Raw genomic sequence first — 19,330 nt, 5'->3', positions numbered from 1 at the left:
CTGCCGAGATTTGTGCTTAGTGAATTCCCGGATTGGAACTTTGAAAAAAAAACCCACAAATCGGGCAAACTCGGATTATTAGTAAATACTGGCCCATGTCTTCCTGAAGGGTGTCATGCACTAAAATCAGATCTTTGTGAGACACAACAATCTCTTTCATCTCAGTCTGTACGAGTGCCAATCTCACTGATATCAGACCTCAAAGCTTGAATATTAGAGTTAACTTCTGAGATTATTTCAGTCCTTAAATGCAGATAACGTAGAATGTATAGAGCGTAGAGTAACAGGACCATCTAGAGTGTCTTAAGACGTCTTCAGCCATTACAGCTGGGCTGTGCCTCTGACAAGAAGAAGCAGATGATGTTGTAGCGGTCTCAGATGGACCACCTGAATTCGAGGTACCAAAGAGATGGACAGGTGGGGCCGATTTGGTACCTATTAACCTTTTTTGGAGGCATGGTAAGCCGGCTACAAAGAGACGGACCTCTCAGAGATAGGAAAATACAAATGATCTATAAATAAAAGGAGCAGTAGTACGCTGTCAGGAGGTTACATCAAGATGACTCCATTCAAAATGACATTCTTAGTCGGGGTGACGGGGGAATCCGAGCTAAAATTTCAAGTAAACATGATGTAATGCAACTCAAATAACACAGTAATGACCGAGAAATTCCACTAGAAATGCTGCAATTTAGGTTAGTGACCCTGGTCCAGCCGTCAGGACACTTATTTATATTAAACCTTATTGAAGGCAGAAGACAAAGCATGCGATGGCCGGGCACCAGGATCCAAAATGGCAGCCATCTCACTTCCCAATTTCACCACTTGGCTCCGGTGACTGTGGGCAGCCCGTTCTGTCCCCAGCAGTAGCGGGACCTGCGCACCCGTGTTATCTGGAGAGCAAGTACTCCCACCTGAGCCAAAAACGCCTTCAAGTCAGGTGTCTGGAGCGTGCAGGAAAGACCAGGCGTGCACAGCCCCAGAATACAGCCCATGGCTTCATAGGCGTCACTAGGCTGCGGCAGTGAATGGTGCCCGGAGGGAGTGGCTTTAGGGCAGGAGGAGTGGGGGACTTAATAGATTGGGTCTTGGTTCCAGCGGCGGCTGAGAGCTATTAGGTAGGGTAGATAAGAAGCCACTTAGTGAGGAGAGCTCCAGAAAGCACGTCTGGATGGACCACGCCCCTCTTATTTATTATTTTATATACTAACAGGGGTGACAGGTGTGGTACATCCCTGCAAAGGCAGATCCAATCTCTTTCTCATCAGACTCTGCTGTCTTCCCTGCACTCTCACTCAGATGTTCACTGCTGCCAGTAGCACACGTATGAGAAGCAGAAGTATGGCGGCAGCTGTATAGATTCTGATATGTAATTCTCTATATCATGCCTACCGTGCACAAATCATCCTTATTACTATTGAGAATAGAGGTAAGACACTGATGATGGGGATGTAAAAATAGGATTTTAATTACCTACCGGTAAATCCTTTTCTCGTAGTCTGTAGAGAATGCTGGGGTCCATTTAGTATCATGGGGTATAGACAGGTCCGTTGGGAGCCACTGGCACTTTAAGAGTTTAATAGTGTGGGCTAGTTTCCCTCTATGCCCCTCCTACCAGACTCAGTCTAGAAACTGTGCCCGAGGAGACGGACATACTTCGAGAGAAGGAAATACACAGATAGTGGTGAGATTCACACCAGCTCACACATAACAAAAAGCCGAACTCACCAACTTGGAACACTTCAGCAACGGCTAAATAAACAATTCTGAACCAAGTAATAATGCAGTAATACGAAGCACAGGACGGGGGCGCCCAACATCCTCTACGGACTACGAGAAAAGGATTTACCAGTAGGTAATTAAAATCATATTTTCTCTTACATCCTAGAGGATGCTAGGGTCCATTTAGTACCATGGAGATGTACCAAAGCTCCCAATACAGGAGGGAGAGTGCTGAGGTACCTGCAGAACTGATTGACCAAACTTGAAGTCCTCAGAGGCCAAAGTATAGAACTTGTAAAACTTAGCAAACGTGTTCGACCCTGACCAAGTAGCTGCTCGGCAAAGCTGAATAGCCGAGACACCCTGGGCAGCTGCCCAGGAAGATCCCACTTTACGGGTAGAGTGGGCCTGAACAGATTTTGGAATTGGCAATCCTGCCGTGGAATAAGCATGCTGGATAGTAAGCCTGATCCAGCGTGAAATTGTCTGCTTAGAAGCAGGACACCCAATCTTGTTGGGATGATAAAGTACAAATAGTGCGTCCGACTTCCTGTGACGAGTAGTTCTCTTCACATAGATTTTCAAAGCCGCACAACATCCAAGGACTTTGAGGTAATTGAGGTGTCAGTAGCCACTGGCACCACAATAGGTTGGTTGATATGAAAAGCCGAAACAACCTTAGGGAGAAATTTCTGACGCTGTTAGGCGCCGGGGTCCGCTCGGCGGTGCGGCCCGGCGCCTAGCAACCAGGGACGCCGTGCGCGTTCAGCCGCCGGCTCCCTGGCAACGCTAGACGCCGGGCGCACTGAGCCGCTCTGACCTTAGCAACGGGGACGCCACGTTCAGCCGCGTTCCCCGTTGCTGGGTCTGTTTTTGATTACCTGATTATGTGCTGGCCGTGCAGCATACAAGCTGCACGGCATGTCAATTGATTACCCTGTCTGGATCTTGATTGGAGGGTTCCTGAATAAAGGCACCCTCAGGACTTCCTACAGACGCCGGTGATAGCTTCCTGTTTGCTTGTATCTGCTACAGAGAGTTCCAGTCCTGCTCAGTCCGGTTGTTCCTGTCCTCAGAGGTCCTTACTCGGAAGTTTGTCATCTGTTCCTGGAGTCTGACCGAGCACCTTTAACATCCTGTGGTGTTCGTGAGTCGCGGCTCAGCCGTGTGTTGCGGCTTGTCCGCTTACTGCTTATTATTTTGTGTCTTGTGTTCTGGAGCTTTTGCGGAGGTTTCCGCTCCCACAGATCCACTCTGGTATCCAGCGGTGTTGGATAGGAGTAACGGATCAGGGGATCTTTGGTTGTCCTTTTCCCTGGCGGCTAGTCCGCACATACCTTTGGTTTAGTTAGTTAGCCTGTAACCCCTGGCCTGGTTGCTTAGTCAGAGGGCCCCTTGTTATCACCCTGTCTCGGATTTCCCCTTGTCTCCCATTAAGACCTGCGGGGGCATCGGGGTTGGGCAGACATAATCTGCCCTTCGAACGCAGCTGCCATGGGCTCAAGCAACCATAGTCTCGCAGGGGATTTCTGATAACACGGGCGAGACAACGGAGTTAGGGCGCCAGGGGTTACTAGGCTTTCCTGCTCCCACAACCAGCATATCTTTCTTGTACTCAGACCTCTGCCACAAGATCTCCTCTGGTCTGCAGTACAGGAATCATAACATTATCACCGGCCAGACAAAGAAAACATTTTTATTAACAGGAGTTAATTTTTTTTTCACTTATTCAGTTGGGAGATTTTTGTCGGCCTTATGAATCCCGCCGGTGTTGGGCCAAACCCTGGCCAGCTTCTAGTTAGTCAGATTCAAGAACTTACTCAGATGGTTCAGGATCTGTCCCTCCGGGTGAGGTCACAGGAAGATCTGTTACGGACTTCCCCGAGGGTCATCCCTGAACCAAAAATGCATCTGCCTGACCGTTTTTCTGGGGATAGAAAACAGTTTTTTAATTTTAAAGAGTCTTGTAAACTTTATTTTCGGTTGAGACCAGTCTCCTCAGGTACAGAGGCTCAGCGGGTTGGAATTATTATTTCTCTGCTTCAGGGGGATCCTCAGACCTGGGCTTTTGGTTTAAAGACAGACGACCCGGCCTTATCGTCTGTAGACGCCTTTTTAAAATCTTTAGGGCTATTGTATGACGACCCTGATAGAGAGGCGTCCGCTGAGAGTCAGTTGCGTGCTCTTAGACAGGGTAGGAATCCCGCAGAGAATTATTGTACGGAGTTTCGCCGTTGGTCGAACGACTGTGGATGGAATGATCCTGCCCTGCGCAGTCAGTTTCGCCTCGGCTTATCTGAATCTATAAAAGACAGTCTCCTTCAGTATCCCGCTCCTGAGACTCTTGATAAACTCATGGAGCTCTCTATTAAGATAGATCGTCGGCTCAGAGAGCGGAGGGCTGAAAAAGGGGCATCTGTCGGGCCTGCTCCTTGTGTTCTTTCCATTCCTGTAGACATGGAGGAGCCTATGCAGATAGGTCTCTCCAAATTGTCTCCGGAGGAAAGAACCAGGAGGCAAAATTCTGGTCTCTGTTTATACTGTGGAGGTAAGGGACATTTTGCCCGTAGTTGTCCGAACAAGTCGGGAAACTTCCTGACCAAGTGAGTTGTGAGGGGGTTCACTTTGGTCTGCAGCTCATCTCCTCAAATAATTCACTGTTAGTTCCTGCTAAAGTTTCCTTTGGCAGCCTCTGTTCCACGGTCTCTGTTTTTGTGGACAGTGGAGCTGCAGGGAACTTTATGGACTTAACATGGGCCAAGGCCTTAGGTATTCCTCAGTTAACCTTGGGTAGGTGTGTCACCATGCATGGTTTAGATGGGAGTCCCTTGTCCAATGGGATAATTTCTCTATGTACACCTCCTGTTTTACTCTCGGTGGGAGCTCTGCATTCGGAAAAGATTGAGTTTTTCCTTACCCATTGTCCAGCAGTTCCTGTAGTTCTGGGTCACCCTTGGCTGGCCTTTCATAATCCCATCATTGATTGGCAGTCAGGGGAGATCTTACAATGGGGTACCATCTGTAGTAAAGAATGTATTACACTTCCTATCCGAGTAGCTGCCGCCGTTCCCGCACCTATTCCTGGGGAATACCAGGATTTCGTTGATGTATTTTCCAAGGGCAATGCGGATATTCTGCCTCCCCATAGGCCTTATGATTGTGCCATTGAGCTAATTCCTGGTGCCACGTTGCCTAAAGGAAGGTTATATGCATTGTCTGGTCCTGAAACTGTGGCCATGAATGAGTATGTGAAAGAAAGCCTTGAGAAAGGGTTTATCAGGCCATCTAAATCCCCTTTAAGTGCAGGTTTCTTCTTCGTAGAGAAGAAGGATGGCTCTCTTAGACTCTGCATTGACTTTAGAGCTTTGAATAAAATCTCAGTAAAGAATACTTACCCTCTGCCGCTGATCTCTGTCCTCTTTGATCAGCTACGTTCGGCTGTGATTTTTTTTAAGATTGACCTTAGAGGAGCATATAACCTCATCAGAATCAAGTCAGGGGATGAGTGGAAAACGGCATTCAGTACTCAGTCAGGCCACTATGAGTATCTGGTTATGCCATTCGGCCTGTCTAACGCTCCGGCAGTTTTCCGGGATCTCATCAACGATGTGCTCCGTGAGTTTCTGGGAAGGTTCGTTGTAGTCTATTTAGACGATATTTTGATATACTCTGACTCTGTAGAACAACATGTTACCCAGGTGAGTCAGGTGCTAAAGAAATTACGTGAAAATCACCTTTATGCCAAGCTGGAGAAGTATGAATTTCATGTCACGGAGGTATCCTTTTTAGGGTATATTATTTCCCCTCGGGGATTCCGTATGGAACCAAAGAAGCTCCAAGCCATCCTTAGTTGGGCGCAACCCACCAATTTAAAAGCAATTCAGCGCTTTTTAGGGTTTGCGAACTACTATAGAAGATTTATCCACTCTTTTTCTGACCTAGTAGCTCCCATTGTGGCTCTGACCAAAAAGGGAGCAGACCCTACCAATTGGTCACGTGAAGCTGGGTTATCTTTTCAGGCCTTGAAACAAGCCTTTGTCTCAGCCCCCGTCCTTAGACATCCTAACCCAGAATTGCCTTTCATTGTTGAGGTTGATGCCTCGGAGGTTGGAGTAGGGGCTATCCTTTCTCAGAAGGATCCTGATTCCCTCGAATTACATCCTTGTGCCTTTATGTCCAGGAAATTCTCATCTGCAGAATCCAACTACGATGTTGGTAACCGGGAATTGCTGGCTATTAAATGGGCTTTCGAGGAGTGGAGGCATTGGCTTGAAGGAGCGACCCATACCATTTCAGTTTTGACTGATCACAAAAATCTTCAATACATTGAATCAGCTAAACGGCTGAATGCCCGGCAGGCTCGTTGGGCTTTATTTTTTACTCGTTTCAAATTCATTATCACCTTCAGGCCAGGTTCCAAAAATACTAAGGCAGATGCCCTGTCACGCAGTTTTCTTCCAGTTCAAGACAGCAGTCCTGTTACTCCCATACTTCCGTCTTCAGTCATTCGGGCAGGCCTCACACAGGATGTATTTACCCAGTTAAAACTGCTTCAACATCAAGCTCCTGGAAATACTCCTGCTTGGTCGTCTTTTTGTCCCTGAGTTTTTGAGAACAACTGTGTTGACGGAGTTTCATGATAGCAAAGTTGCCGGGCATCCGGGAATCGCTAAGACTTTGGAATTAGTCTCCCGCTCAGTATGGTGGCCTGGTCTTTCCAAAGACGTTAAAGAGTTTGTTTTTTCGTGTCAGGTCTGTGCACAGCATAAAGTTCCCCGTTCTTTGCCTATAGGTCAACTTATGCCCTTGAATGTTCCTCTTAGGCCATGGTCGCATATCTCCATGGATTTTGTGGTGGACCTCCCTCAGTCAGCCGGATGCCGAGTCATATGGGTGGTAGTGGACCGTTTTAGCAAAATGGCCCATTTCATTGCTCTTCCCCGATTGCCATCTGCCCAGGGATTGGCAGTCTTGTTCCTCCGCCATGTTTTCAGACTCCATGGCTTACCCACTGATATTGTCTCAGACCGGGGTCCACAATTAATTGCACAATTTTGGAGTTCTTTTTGTGCTTCATTGAAGATGAAATTATCATTAACCTCCGGCTATCATCCTCAATCCAATGGACAGACTGAGCGAGTTAACCAATCTATTAAACAATATTTGCGTTTGTACTCGGCCAAACTCCAAAATGACTGGTCTGAGTTTCTTCCATTGGCGGAGTTTGCTTATAATAATGCCTGTCATTCCTCCACCAATGTGTCTCCATTTTTTACAGTTTTTGGTTTTCACCCCAGAGCTAATTCATTTTTTCAACATTCCTCTGTCTCCTCTCTGGCCCTGACCTCTCATCTCAAACTTATTTGGAAAAAAGTGCACCTGGCTCTCAGAAAAGCAGCTTTCCGGGGAAAAAAAATTTCTGACAGGCTCCGGCGGCCGTGCACTTTTAAAGTAGGAGACAAGGTGTGGTTGTCGACTCGCAACATTAAACTTCGACAAACTTCAGCCAGATTGGGTCCTAGATTTGTTGGACCATTTCTCATTATCAAAAAAGTCAATCCAGTTGCTTTCCGGTTACGTTTACCAAAAACTTTACGGATCGGAAATACCTTCCATTGCTCATTGCTTAAACCATATGTTTCGTCCAGTAGATTTCCTCGTAAAATATCTCAGGGGAGATCACCTGTAAATGTACAGGGTCAGCAGGAGTTCTTGGTAGAGAAGGTTCTCGATTCCAAGTTGTCTCGGGGTCGGCTTTATTTTTTGGTGCATTGGAGAGGTTATGGGCCAGAGGAAAGGTCTTGGGTCCTGGATGAGGATCTTCATGCCCCAAGGCTCAAAAGGGCATTTTTTCGAGAGTTTCCTCAGAAACCTGGCTTTAGGGGTTCCTTGACCCCTCCTCAAGGGGGGGGTACTGTTAGGCGCCGGGGTCCGCTCGGCGGTGCGGCCCGACGCCTAGCAACCAGGGACGCCGTGCGCGTTCAGCCGCCGGCTCCCTGGCAACGCTAGACGCCGGGCGCACTGAGCCGCTCTGACCTTAGCAACGGGGACGCCACGTTCAGCCGCGTTCCCCGTTGCTGGGTCTGTTTTTGATTACCTGATTATGTGCTGGCCGTGCAGCATACAAGCTGCACGGCATGTCAATTGATTACCCTGTCTGGATCTTGATTGGAGGGTTCCTGAATAAAGGCACCCTCAGGACTTCCTACAGACGCCGGTGATAGCTTCCTGTTTGCTTGTATCTGCTACAGAGAGTTCCAGTCCTGCTCAGTCCGGTTGTTCCTGTCCTCAGAGGTCCTTACTCGGAAGTTTGTCATCTGTTCCTGGAGTCTGACCGAGCACCTTTAACATCCTGTGGTGTTCGTGAGTCGCGGCTCAGCCGTGTGTTGCGGCTTGTCCGCTTACTGCTTATTATTTTGTGTCTTGTGTTCTGGAGCTTTTGCGGAGGTTTCCGCTCCCACAGATCCACTCTGGTATCCAGCGGTGTTGGATAGGAGTAACGGATCAGGGGATCTTTGGTTGTCCTTTTCCCTGGCGGCTAGTCCGCACATACCTTTGGTTTAGTTAGTTAGCTTGTAACCCCTGGCCTGGTTGCTTAGTCAGAGGGCCCCTTGTTATCACCCTGTCTCGGATTTCCCCTTGTCTCCCATTAAGACCTGCGGGGGCATCGGGGTTGGGCAGACATAATCCGCCCTTCGAACGCGGCTGCCATGGGCTCAAGCAACCATAGTCTCGCAGGGGATTTCTGATAACACGGGCGAGACAACGGAGTTAGGGCGCCAGGGGTTACTAGGCTTTCCTGCTCCCACAACCAGCATATCTTTCTTGTACTCAGACCTCTGCCACAAGATCTCCTCTGGTCTGGAGTACAGGAATCATAACAGACGCGTTCTGAGCGTAGCTCTATCCTCATGGAAAATCAAGTAGCGGCTCTTGTGCGACAATGCCCCCAATTCTGACAAACTTCTGGCAGAAGCCAAGGCCAACAACATGATCGCCTTCCAAGTAAACTTTACATCCACCTCCTGTAAATGTTCGAACCAATCTGATTGCAGGAACTGCAGCACCACATTAAGATCCCAAGGTGCCATAGGAGGCACAAAGGGTGGTTGGATGTGCAGAACTCCTTTCAAGAAAGTCTGAACCTCAGGGATAGCAGACAATTGTTTCTGGAAGAAAATAGACAATACCGAAATCTGGACCTTGATGGAGCCCAAGCGTAGGCCAACACCTGCTTGCAGAAAGAGGAGGAAATGTCCCAGTTGAAACGCCACTGTAGGAAACTTCTTGGATTCACACCAAGACACATACTTTTTCCAAATCCAATGGTAATGCTTAGACATTACCCCCTTCCTAGCTTGGATCAGAGTAGGAATAACCTTATTTGGAATGCCGTTCCGAGCTAAGATCTGGCGTTCAACCTCCATGTCGTCAAACGCAGCCGCGGTAAGTCTTGATAGGCAAACGGCCCCTGCAGTAGAAGGTCCTCGCGAAGAGGAAGAGGCCTCGGATCCTCCAGCAGTAATGCCAGAAGATTTGCGTACCACGCACGCCTTGACCAGGCCAGAGCAATGAGGATCGCCGGAACTCTTGATCTTTTTATTAGTTTGAGAATCCTTGGGATGAGTGGAAGTGGAGGGAACACATACAATGACTGTAAGACACCCGGGGTGTCAAAAGGGCGTTTACCGCCACTGCCTGTCAGTGTCGTGACCTGGAACAATACCTCTGAAGCTTCTTGTTGAGGCGAGAGGCCATCATGTCTATCTGACATCGATGTGTTACCTCTGTGAATACCTCCGGGTGGATGCCCCATTCTCCTGTATGTAGATCATGTCTGCTGAGGAAGTCCGCTTCCCAGTTGTCCACTCCCGTAATGAAGATCGCCGACAGCGCCAGCACATGTCTTTCTGACCAGAGGAGGGTTCTTGTTACCTCTGACATTGCAGCCCTGCTCTTCGTTCCACCCTGCCTGTTTATGTAGGACACCGCTGTGACGTTGTCCGACTAAACCTGAATGGCTCGATATTGCAGAAGATGAGCTTCATGTAGAAGGCCATTGTATATGGCCCTTTGTTCCAGAATGTTTATTGGAAGGACAGATTCCTGGCCTGACCACTTTCCTTGGAAGTTTTCCCCCTGGGTGACTATTCCCCAACCTTTGATGCTTGCATCCATGGTTAGAAGAATCCAATTCTGAATCCCAAACCTGCGGCCCTCGAGCAGGTGAGAAGTTTGCAGCCACCAGAGTACTGAAATTCTGGCTTTCGGCGACAGGCATATCCGCTGGTGCATGTGAAGATGTGATCCCGACCACTTGTCCAGGAGATCCAGCTGGAAGAACCGTGCATGGAATCTTCCGTATTGTAGAGCCTTGTAGGAGGCTACCATCTTCCCCAGAAGGCGAATGCGCTGATGAACCATTACCCGGGGAGGTTTCAAGACATCCCGGACCATTGATTGGATCACCAACGCTTTCTCCACCGGTAGAAACAACCTCTGCACTTCTGTGTCGAGTATCATCCCCAGGAAGGGCAGTCTCCTTGTCTGTTCCGAATGTGACGTTGGAAGGTTCAGGATCCACCCATGATCCCAGAGTAGTTGAGTTGAGAGCGCAATACTCTGCAACAGCTTCTCCTTGGAAGATGCCTCTATCAGCAGTTCATCCAGATATGGAATTATGTTCACTCCCTGTTTGCATAGGAGGAGCATTATCTCTGCCATGACCATGGTGAACACCCTCGGTGCTGTGGAGAGGCCAAATAACAACATCTGGAACTAGTAGTGGCAGTCCTGTAGTGCAAACCGTAGATAGGCTTGGTGAGGTGGCCAGATCAGAATGTGAAGGTACGCATCCTTGATATCCAGGGATACTTGGAATTCCCCCTGTTCCAGACCTGAGATCACCGCTCTGAGAGACTCCATCTTGAATTGGAAAACCCTCAAGTAGGGGTTCAACGTCTTCTTCAGGTTCAATATAGGCCTTACCGAACCGTCCGGTTTTGGTACCACAAACAGGATTGAGTAATAACCCTTGGTTTTTGGGTGAGGTGGAACTGGAACAATGACATTTGTTTGTACCAATTTTTGAATGGCTCCCTGAAGGATAGCACTTTTTGTCAGCAAAGCTGGTAAGCATGATTTGAAGAATCTGTGAGGTGGGAGTTCCTGAAACTCCAGTCTGTACCCCTGGTTAACAATATCCTTCACCCAGGGGTCTAAGCATGATGACGCCCAGACGTGACTGAAATCTTTTAGTCTCGCTCCCACCTGCCTGATGTCCAGGCTGATAGGTCCATCGTCATGCTGAATATTTGGAGGAAGCAGAACCTGGTTTCTGTTCCTGGGAACCTGTTGGTGCAGGTTTTTGGGATCTTCCCTGACCTCCTCTAAAGAACATGTGAGGGGGTTTGGATTTTTTACATTTTGCAGTCCAAAAGGACTGCAGTGTAGGATAAGATTTCCTAGCTGGGGCTGCTGCGGAGGCAAGAAATGTCGACTTACCCGCAGTCGCCGTGGAAATCCACGCATCCAATGCATCCCCAAATAGTGCATGACCTGTAAATGGCAGGTTCTCCACACTTTTCTTGGATTCTGCATCCACAGTCCATTGGCGTAGCAAGAGTCCTCTGCGTGCCGAGACAGCCATGGAAGTAGCAGGCCATGAAGCCTGCAGAATCCTGTATGTGACGTAAAAACAAGTCAGTGTCACTCCTATCCATAGTATCTAAGTCCTCTAGTAAGGTGCCTGACCACTTTACTATGGCTTTAGAAATCCACGCACAAGCAATAGTGGGCCTTAAAGCCATGCCTGTAGCAGTGTATAGTGATTTGAGCATAGTCTCAATCTTGCGGTCAGCCAGGTCCTTTAAGGCGGTTGAACCAGGGACAGGTAAAACCACCTTTGTAGTCAGCCTAGATACAGAAGCGTCTACAATAGGTGGGTTTTCCCACTTTTCTATTCTCTTCAGGGAAAGGGAAAGCAATGAGAATTTTTAGGGATCTGGAATTTTTTATCTGGGTTTTCCCAGGATTTTTCAAACAAGGAGTTTAACTCCTTAGAAGCAGGGAAGGTAAGCGAGGACTATTCACTGTAAAATAAGATTCCTCTACTTGTTCTGGACCTTCTCAGAAATATGCAAAACATCCCTAATGGCTTCAATCATTAGCTGCACCCCTTTAGCAATGGATGCATCCCCCACTGCATATCCCCATCACCGTCCCCTGTATCAGTGTCGGTATCAGTGTCAGCTTGCATTATCTGGGCAAGTGTACATTTTTTGGGGTATGTAGGTGGGTTTTAGATGAAGTAGTGGGAGCTGAATATTTCAAACACTCCACAGATTGTCTCAAAAACTGCGTCTCTTATTATGTGACATCCATGTTTAAATCTGGGATATCATTCACCTTAAAGAATCCACCCATGGGGGTTCGGATTCAGAAGGCTGAAACAGCACATTGCAGTCCTGAGTATATGGAATAGATTCCTCAGGAGAAGATACACACTCTGCAGCACAGGACACAGAGTCCTTAGACATAGTAATTTGGATATACACACTTACACACACCGGAAAATGTCGGACACAGTTTCCCCCAGAGTACCTTCAGAGAGTCACAGAGTATAAGGAGCCAGCCACACAGCGCCCCGGTAGGTAGTTATGATAAAAGCCCGGCGCTGACTGACTAACCTTAATAAAGAGGGCAGCGCTCCCTGTCAGTGTCCTAGTTCTTATGATCTGCAGGGAGAAAATGGCGCTGGTGAGTGCTGGATCCGCTCTGAGAGGAAGCCCCGCCCCTTGTAATGTCGAGCGGCTTCCCGCACTAATTGTTTATACTGGCCTGAGGGTTTTAGTGATAACAGGAGGATTAGCCCCTGTTAGCTGTGTGACCAGTGTAGGGTTTATCCACGCTGGCTCAGGACGCCCCTCAAAGCGCCTACACTGTATGTTGCTGAGCCTTTCCGGAGCACAGCCTTTCAGAGCTGCGCTCCCACCCTTGTGCCGCCATACCCTGCCGCTAACCGGGATGCCGGCGCTATACTCGCCACTTTTCTTCTGGCTTTGTTAGGGGGTGGCGGCCGTGTTGCAGGAGTGAGCAGTCGCCTCATGGGCTTGTGATCCGCACCCTCAGGAGCTCAGTGTCCTGTCAGCGGAGTAGAGAACCATTGACTCTTCAGGAAGTTGGTTCCTATTCCCGACATCCCCACCCCCAAGTCCCACGAAGCAGGGAGGCTGTTGCCAGCAGCCTTCCTGTAACCTAACTCTAGAAAATAAAAATAAAAACTAGGAAACCCCCTAGGAGCTCCCCTAGCTGTGACCGACTCCTCTGGGCACATTTTCTAAACTGAGTCTGGTAGGAGGGGCATAGAGGGAAGGGCCAGCCCACACTATTAAACTCTTAAAGTGCCAGTGGCTCCCAAAGGACCCGTCTATACCCCATGGTACTAAATGGACCCCAGCATCCTCTAGGACATAAGAGAAAGTAGATTATAGCCTAGCAGATGATGATTACAGGGTATCATATGGTGTATTGCATGTAAAGTACCTTGTTTCACACCTACTCTGCTGTAGCAATATACCTTATATAAGGGTGAGTAACACTTGTACAGGCTTACCAGCGTATGAGCACACACATATAGGAATGCTGCCTTACCAATGCTTCCAGGAGTAACGTTAGGAGACATTTCTCTGATCCATCAGCTCATATGACTGATGTTATTGTTCATCTAGAATCTCCAGTTCATACGATATGTTCCCCATCCATTGTTTTACATTGGTGCTGACATAGGACTTGGTGAGTGACTACATCTCCATTTATACTTCATGTTTAGTTACCAGTACAAGAGAGATGTATCTGAGTCTTATTATATTACATTTGTTATTGTGAGTGTTCTCAGGAGGGTGGACACAATGATCATCTGAGACAATATTATAAAGCCTTCATTAAAAGTTGTTTTATTATACACACCCATTTACAATTAATTGTCCCAGAGAGTTGTCTCCTATTCTTTGCAAGATTAATATTGTTACAGAAAAGTCACATTTCCATAATGTATTTTATTTCCAGCAGATGGACACACAAGCAGGAATATCTCAGAAGGACATCTAATGTTATCCCTGGATTGTGAAATAAAAGATGACAGTAGACCGGATTCTCCAGGAGCTAACCCCATTACCCCAATTATACATCCAGCTCTATCAGCTGATCCCTCTGATCCTGGGAAATGTTCTCCTGATCACTCTGATATTGGTGTATCTGGTACAGCTCTGAGAGTAGATACAGAGTTTCCATGTGCTATAGATGCCAAATGTTTTACACAGAACACAAAGCCTATTAACCCACAGACCGGTAAGGCAGGTGAGAGGCCATTTCTATGTTCTGAGTGTGGGAAATGTTTTGCATACAAATCAGTTCTTATTAGACATCAGAAAAGTCACACAGGTGAGAAGCCATTTCCATGTCCTGAGTGTGGGAAATGTTTTGCACGGAAATCAGATCTTCCTATACATCACAGAAGTCACACAGATGAGAAGCCATTTCCATGTTCTGAGTGTGGGAAATGTTTCACACAGAAATCAGTTCTTGTTACACATCAGAGAAGTCACACAGGTGAGAAGCCATTTCCATGTTCTGAGTGTGGGAAATGTTTTGCATACAAATTAGTTCTTATTAGACATCAGAGAAGTCACACAGGTGAGAAACCGTATTCCTGTTCTGAGTGTGGGAAATGTTTTTCATCGAAATCAGATCTTGTTAGTCATCAGAGAATTCACACAGGTGAGAAGCCATATTCCTGTTCTGAGTGTGGTAAATGTTTCGCACAGAAATCAGCTCTTGTTTCACATCAGAGAAGTCACACAGGTGAGAAGCCATATTCCTGTTCTGAGTGTGGGAAATGTTTCGTACAGAAATCAGCTCTTGTTACACATCAGACAAGTCACACAGGTGAGAAGCCGTATTCCTGTTCTGAGTGTGGGAAATGTTTCGCACAGAAATCAGCTCTTGTTACACATCAGACAAGTCACACAGGTGAGAAACCGTATTCCTGTTCTGAGTGTGGGAAATGTTTCGCACAGAAATCAGCTCTTGTTACACATCAGACAAGTCACACAGGTGAGAAGCCGTATTCCTGTTCTGAGTGTGGGAAATGTTTTATCCAGAAATTACATCTTATTAAACATGAGATTAGTCACACAGGCGAGAAGCCATTTTCTTGCTATGAGTGTGGGAAATGTTTTATCCAGAAATCACATCTTATTAAACATGAGAGAAGTCACACAGGCGAGAAGCCATTTTCTTGCTATGAGTGTGGGAAATGTTTTACCTGGAAATCACAATTTGTTACACATCAGCGAAGTCACACAGGTGAGAGGCCATTTCCATGTTCTGAGTGTGGGAAATGTTTTATCCAGAAATCACATCTTATTAAACATGAGAGAAGTCACACACGCGAGAAGCCATTTTCTTGCTATGAGTGTGGGAAATGTTTTATCCAGAAATCACATCTTATTAAACATGAGAGAAGTCACACAGGCGAGAAGCCATTTTCTTGCTATGAGTGTGGGAAATGTTTTACCTGGAAATCACAACTTGTTACACATCAGCGAAGTCACACAGGTGAGAGACCATTTCCATGTTCTGAGTGTGGGAAATGTTTTGCACACAAATCAGATCTTATTAAACATGAGAGAAGTCACACAGGTGAGAAGCCATTTTCTTGCTATGAGTGTGGGAAATGTTTTACCTGGAAATCACAACTTGTTACACATGAGCGAAGTCACACAGGTGAGAAGCCATTTTTTGCTCAGAATGTGGGAAATGTTTTACACGGAAATTAGATCTTTTTACACATCAGAGAATACCAGAAAAGAAGAGGAAAATACTCTCGTTTTTTGGGGCCACTCATTGAAAAATATTGCATAAAATCTAACTTTTATTAATTACCATTAAAAGCTGTTGCCACCAACCAGGACTGGGACAAAAACATACACACACACATACAAAAATGACAAAACAATAGAAAACAACAAAAAAATGACAAAAAAAACCACACCTAGGTTTGCGTGTGGTATGAACACGCCATGGGGAGATATAACTAATACATATGGAGGGAGAGAGCGCATAAAGTTTTATGAGATTTTATTACAATTTAAAAATCATAAAAGGTTTTTCCTTAATTACAATGTTATACATGCATATATTTTACTCAAATGCTAATAAAACCACTTAATCTATATTCATTATGCCGCTAACACATATAAATCATTAATCATCCATCAATATCAGATCCGCTTAGTCCATAGATTTAAATTTGGTGACAACTGCCACTCAATATCAAACACAAGTTCCAGAGTCTCTTTTGTGTTTACTCAAATTGATATTTTGTAATTATGTCCCACACATGAGAGAATCACTCATAGGATTGAACTGTGGTATTTAGAATAAATATATGCTGCAGCATTAATTAAATTTTGCTCTGAAAAGCCATTCATCTGAGGGTTTCACATGTGCTGATTATTATTTGGTGTGTGTGAATTCACTTAACCAGGTGTTGCATCAGATTTTGCAGAAATATTTTATATGGTCTGTCACAAGCAATGTTTCTCACCTCACTGCGGACCGGGTATGGGCTTTCCCCGTTAATTTTGAGCCACTCAGAGCCGTAACATGCCGCCGTTGTTAGCTCTATTTTTCCTGTGTAGCTCCGTCCGTTTAAGTCAGATGAGTCAGACCCGATGAGAGCTCCCAGCCGCGGCCACGTCTTACTCACACTCCCCGTTTTTTCCCCAGATGCATGTCCAACTTCTCTCTGCCGGAGATCATATGATGTGGTTGGTAGGGAAGGGGGGTGGTGGTTTTGATAGACGTACCGCCGGACTTTAAACCCGCTGGGGCTGCAATGCTTCTCACCTCCGGACTGCAGGTATAAAGATGGATGGCTGCCGGACCTCGCAAATCACCAGCTTCTGCGACAGTGCGGTCCGTGTCAGAGTCCCAAATCGGTTTTAAAAGCACAAGAGTATGGCACTCTTAACGCGTTTCTCCGTTGTGATATTCTAACGGTTTCCTCAGAAGATAGCCACCTGTGTATGGCACCCTTATTTAAACAGAGTCTCCTCCAATCGTATGTTCCTATTCATTATAAGGAACAGGTGTGCTCCAGGTATATATGCATAATCGTTTCTTTCTGACTAGTTAAGTATATTATATTCAAAAAATAAAAAACATTCCATTTTATATTCATACCTAACAATTAATATGCTCTGTATGAACAATTACATATATCTTTTTAAAAAAAATTCAATTCACACTTTAAAAATGACAACACGTGAGAATTTGTATGATTAATCTTATTCAATCAATATGGAGGATAAGTGGATCCACATTTCCCTTCTCATTATTCACCCAGGACTTAGCCTGGTGGAGAGAGCCCCTGCCCCACAACCAGCCGGCCTGGGTTCAAGTCCCGCTCTGTCTCCAGCACAACATTCGTTTTCATAAATTTATATTTTATTCTAAATTGTCCACTTACTTTATCTGTCCTACATCAAGATTTTGTATCTATTTCTTGTGTCCCCCATAAGACTAACACCCATTTCGTTATGATAGATATTTCTACTTCAATGGTTTAATAAATCTACATGATGAAACTAAATCTAGAGCCAATAGGAATGCATGAAAAAAAAAGGGGGGGGGGGGAAGCAAAAGGGAAGAAAAAAAGAGAGAGAGGACAGGTATCAAAAAGGGGGAGGTAGAAAAACCCCCAAATAGTAATATTTTCTTATAGTAAATAAGATATAAGGAGGAGGAAAATCTATTTGTAAGATTACCCAATTACTACCCACCCGGTTCATATGTTGTTCATTTCTATATTATCATTGAGCCCCAAGGGGGATAATGAACCCAATGAAAATGTCCAAAAAGCCTCTCTCCTGCAGAGGCGATTGAACCTATCTCCACCTCTTGCTGTAATAGGTATGTGTTCAATGCCCTGTAGCTTCAGACCATCTATTTTGCCCATATGTCTCTGTTGGAAGTGCCTAGACAAACTATGTGTTTTTACTCCTTTCACTATATTTCGCTTATGCTCTAGAAATCTTATGTTGAGCTTTCGAGTAGTTCTTCCTACATATTGCACACCACATATGCAGGTTATCAAATAAACTACATATGTGGTATTGCAATCAATATGACTTTTGATCTCGAAATCAGTATTATAGGTAGTCGAGTGAAAATAAGTACTCCTATGCTCCAGATGCTTACAGGTCATACAGCCCGCCCGTCCACATCTAAAGCAACCTTTTTTAACAGGGACTGAATTAAGCCACATTTGACCTGATTTTTCTGCTGGAATGGAACCCACATAGTGACTTGGTGTCAAAAAGCTCTGCAAATTCCGTGCCTTTTTGAACACTATCTGAGGTTCTACTTCCAACATTGGTGCCAATATTTTGTCTGCTTTCAACAAGGACATATTCTTCTTTAGCAACTGTTTGATTTCTCTTGAACTTGAATTAAATTTTGTAATGAACCTAAGTTCAGTATTTTCTTTAGGATTTCTACTTTTTTTAGGGGAAAGAAGAATATTTCTATCGGCACTTCTGGCCTGTTCTCTTGCTTTATCTAGAATGTCTACAGGGTACTTCTGTTCAAGGAGTGCAGTAGTGAGGTCATGAGCTTGCTGATCATAATCCACAATATCTGTGCAGTTTCGTCTGTGCCTCATATACTGGCTTTTTGGTATGTTTCTTAGCCATGGTTGATGATGACAACTAGAATAGTTTAAGAATTTATTACTATCGACCTCTTTCTTAAAGGTCGAAGTTGTTATGTTGCCATCTTTAATTTCTATAGCAATATCCAGAAAGGAAATCTTTGTGTCATGTATCATGCTAGTGAGTCTTAAACCAAAATTGTTTGTATTTAAACTTTCCACAAAGGATGAAGCCGAACTCAAATCCCCCTCCCAAATGAAAAACATATCATCGATGTACCTGCCATATAGCACCAAGCTCGCCCCATGTGAGCCAGACCAGATGAGATCTTCCTCAAATCGGCCCATATATAAATTGGCAAAACTTGGGGCGAACTTGGTGCCCATGGCGGTACCTAGGATTTGTAAATAATATTGTGTATTAAAGGTAAAATAATTATGAGTGAGCGTGAAAGTGATGGCATCCAAAACAAACTCCAATCTGGCTTCACTCAGATCGTCATCTTGGAGTAAAAAGCTTCTAATCGCCTGTACTCCTCCTAAGTGTGGAATATTTGTATATAGTGATTCTATATCACAAGTAATAAAAAGTAATAAAATAATAAAAATATAATCATTCCGCCATCTTACGGCAGATAATAAATTCAAAAAGTGCATTGAATCTTTGATGTACGACCTGAGTGTAGTCACATGTGACTGTAGAAAAGAATCAATAAATGAAGATAAATTAGTGGTGAGGGACCCAATACCAGAAATAATCGGACGCCCAGGAGGTGTAGTGAGGGATTTGTGAATTTTGGGCAAATGATAATACGTGGGTGTGACAGGATAAGGATTAAATAAAAAATTATATTCCTGTCTGGATATTGCACCAGCTGCACAAGCCCCGTCCAG

General features: G+C 45.4%; 1 protein-coding gene across 1 annotated transcript in view; it reads left to right on the top strand.

Annotated features, from left to right (window-relative positions):
* Nucleotides 1-16,169, top strand: part of LOC134983886 (oocyte zinc finger protein XlCOF6-like) — a 36,268-nt gene extending 20,099 nt beyond the window's left edge. Inside the window, exon 3 of the mRNA XM_063949493.1 lies at nt 13,792-16,169. Within this exon, the coding sequence (XP_063805563.1) occupies nt 13,792-15,560 (1,769 nt within the window). The 3' untranslated portion in view covers nt 15,561-16,169. The remainder of the gene's footprint in view (nt 1-13,791) is intronic.
* The last annotated feature ends 3,161 nt before the right edge of the window (nt 16,170-19,330 follow it).

Source organism: Pseudophryne corroboree, assembly GCF_028390025.1.
Source record: "Pseudophryne corroboree isolate aPseCor3 chromosome 3 unlocalized genomic scaffold, aPseCor3.hap2 SUPER_3_unloc_28, whole genome shotgun sequence".
NCBI classification, from domain to species: domain Eukaryota; kingdom Metazoa; phylum Chordata; class Amphibia; order Anura; family Myobatrachidae; genus Pseudophryne; species Pseudophryne corroboree.
The sequence above is the reverse complement of the archived record's forward strand: the minus strand, read 5'-3'. Positions and strand labels throughout refer to the sequence as shown.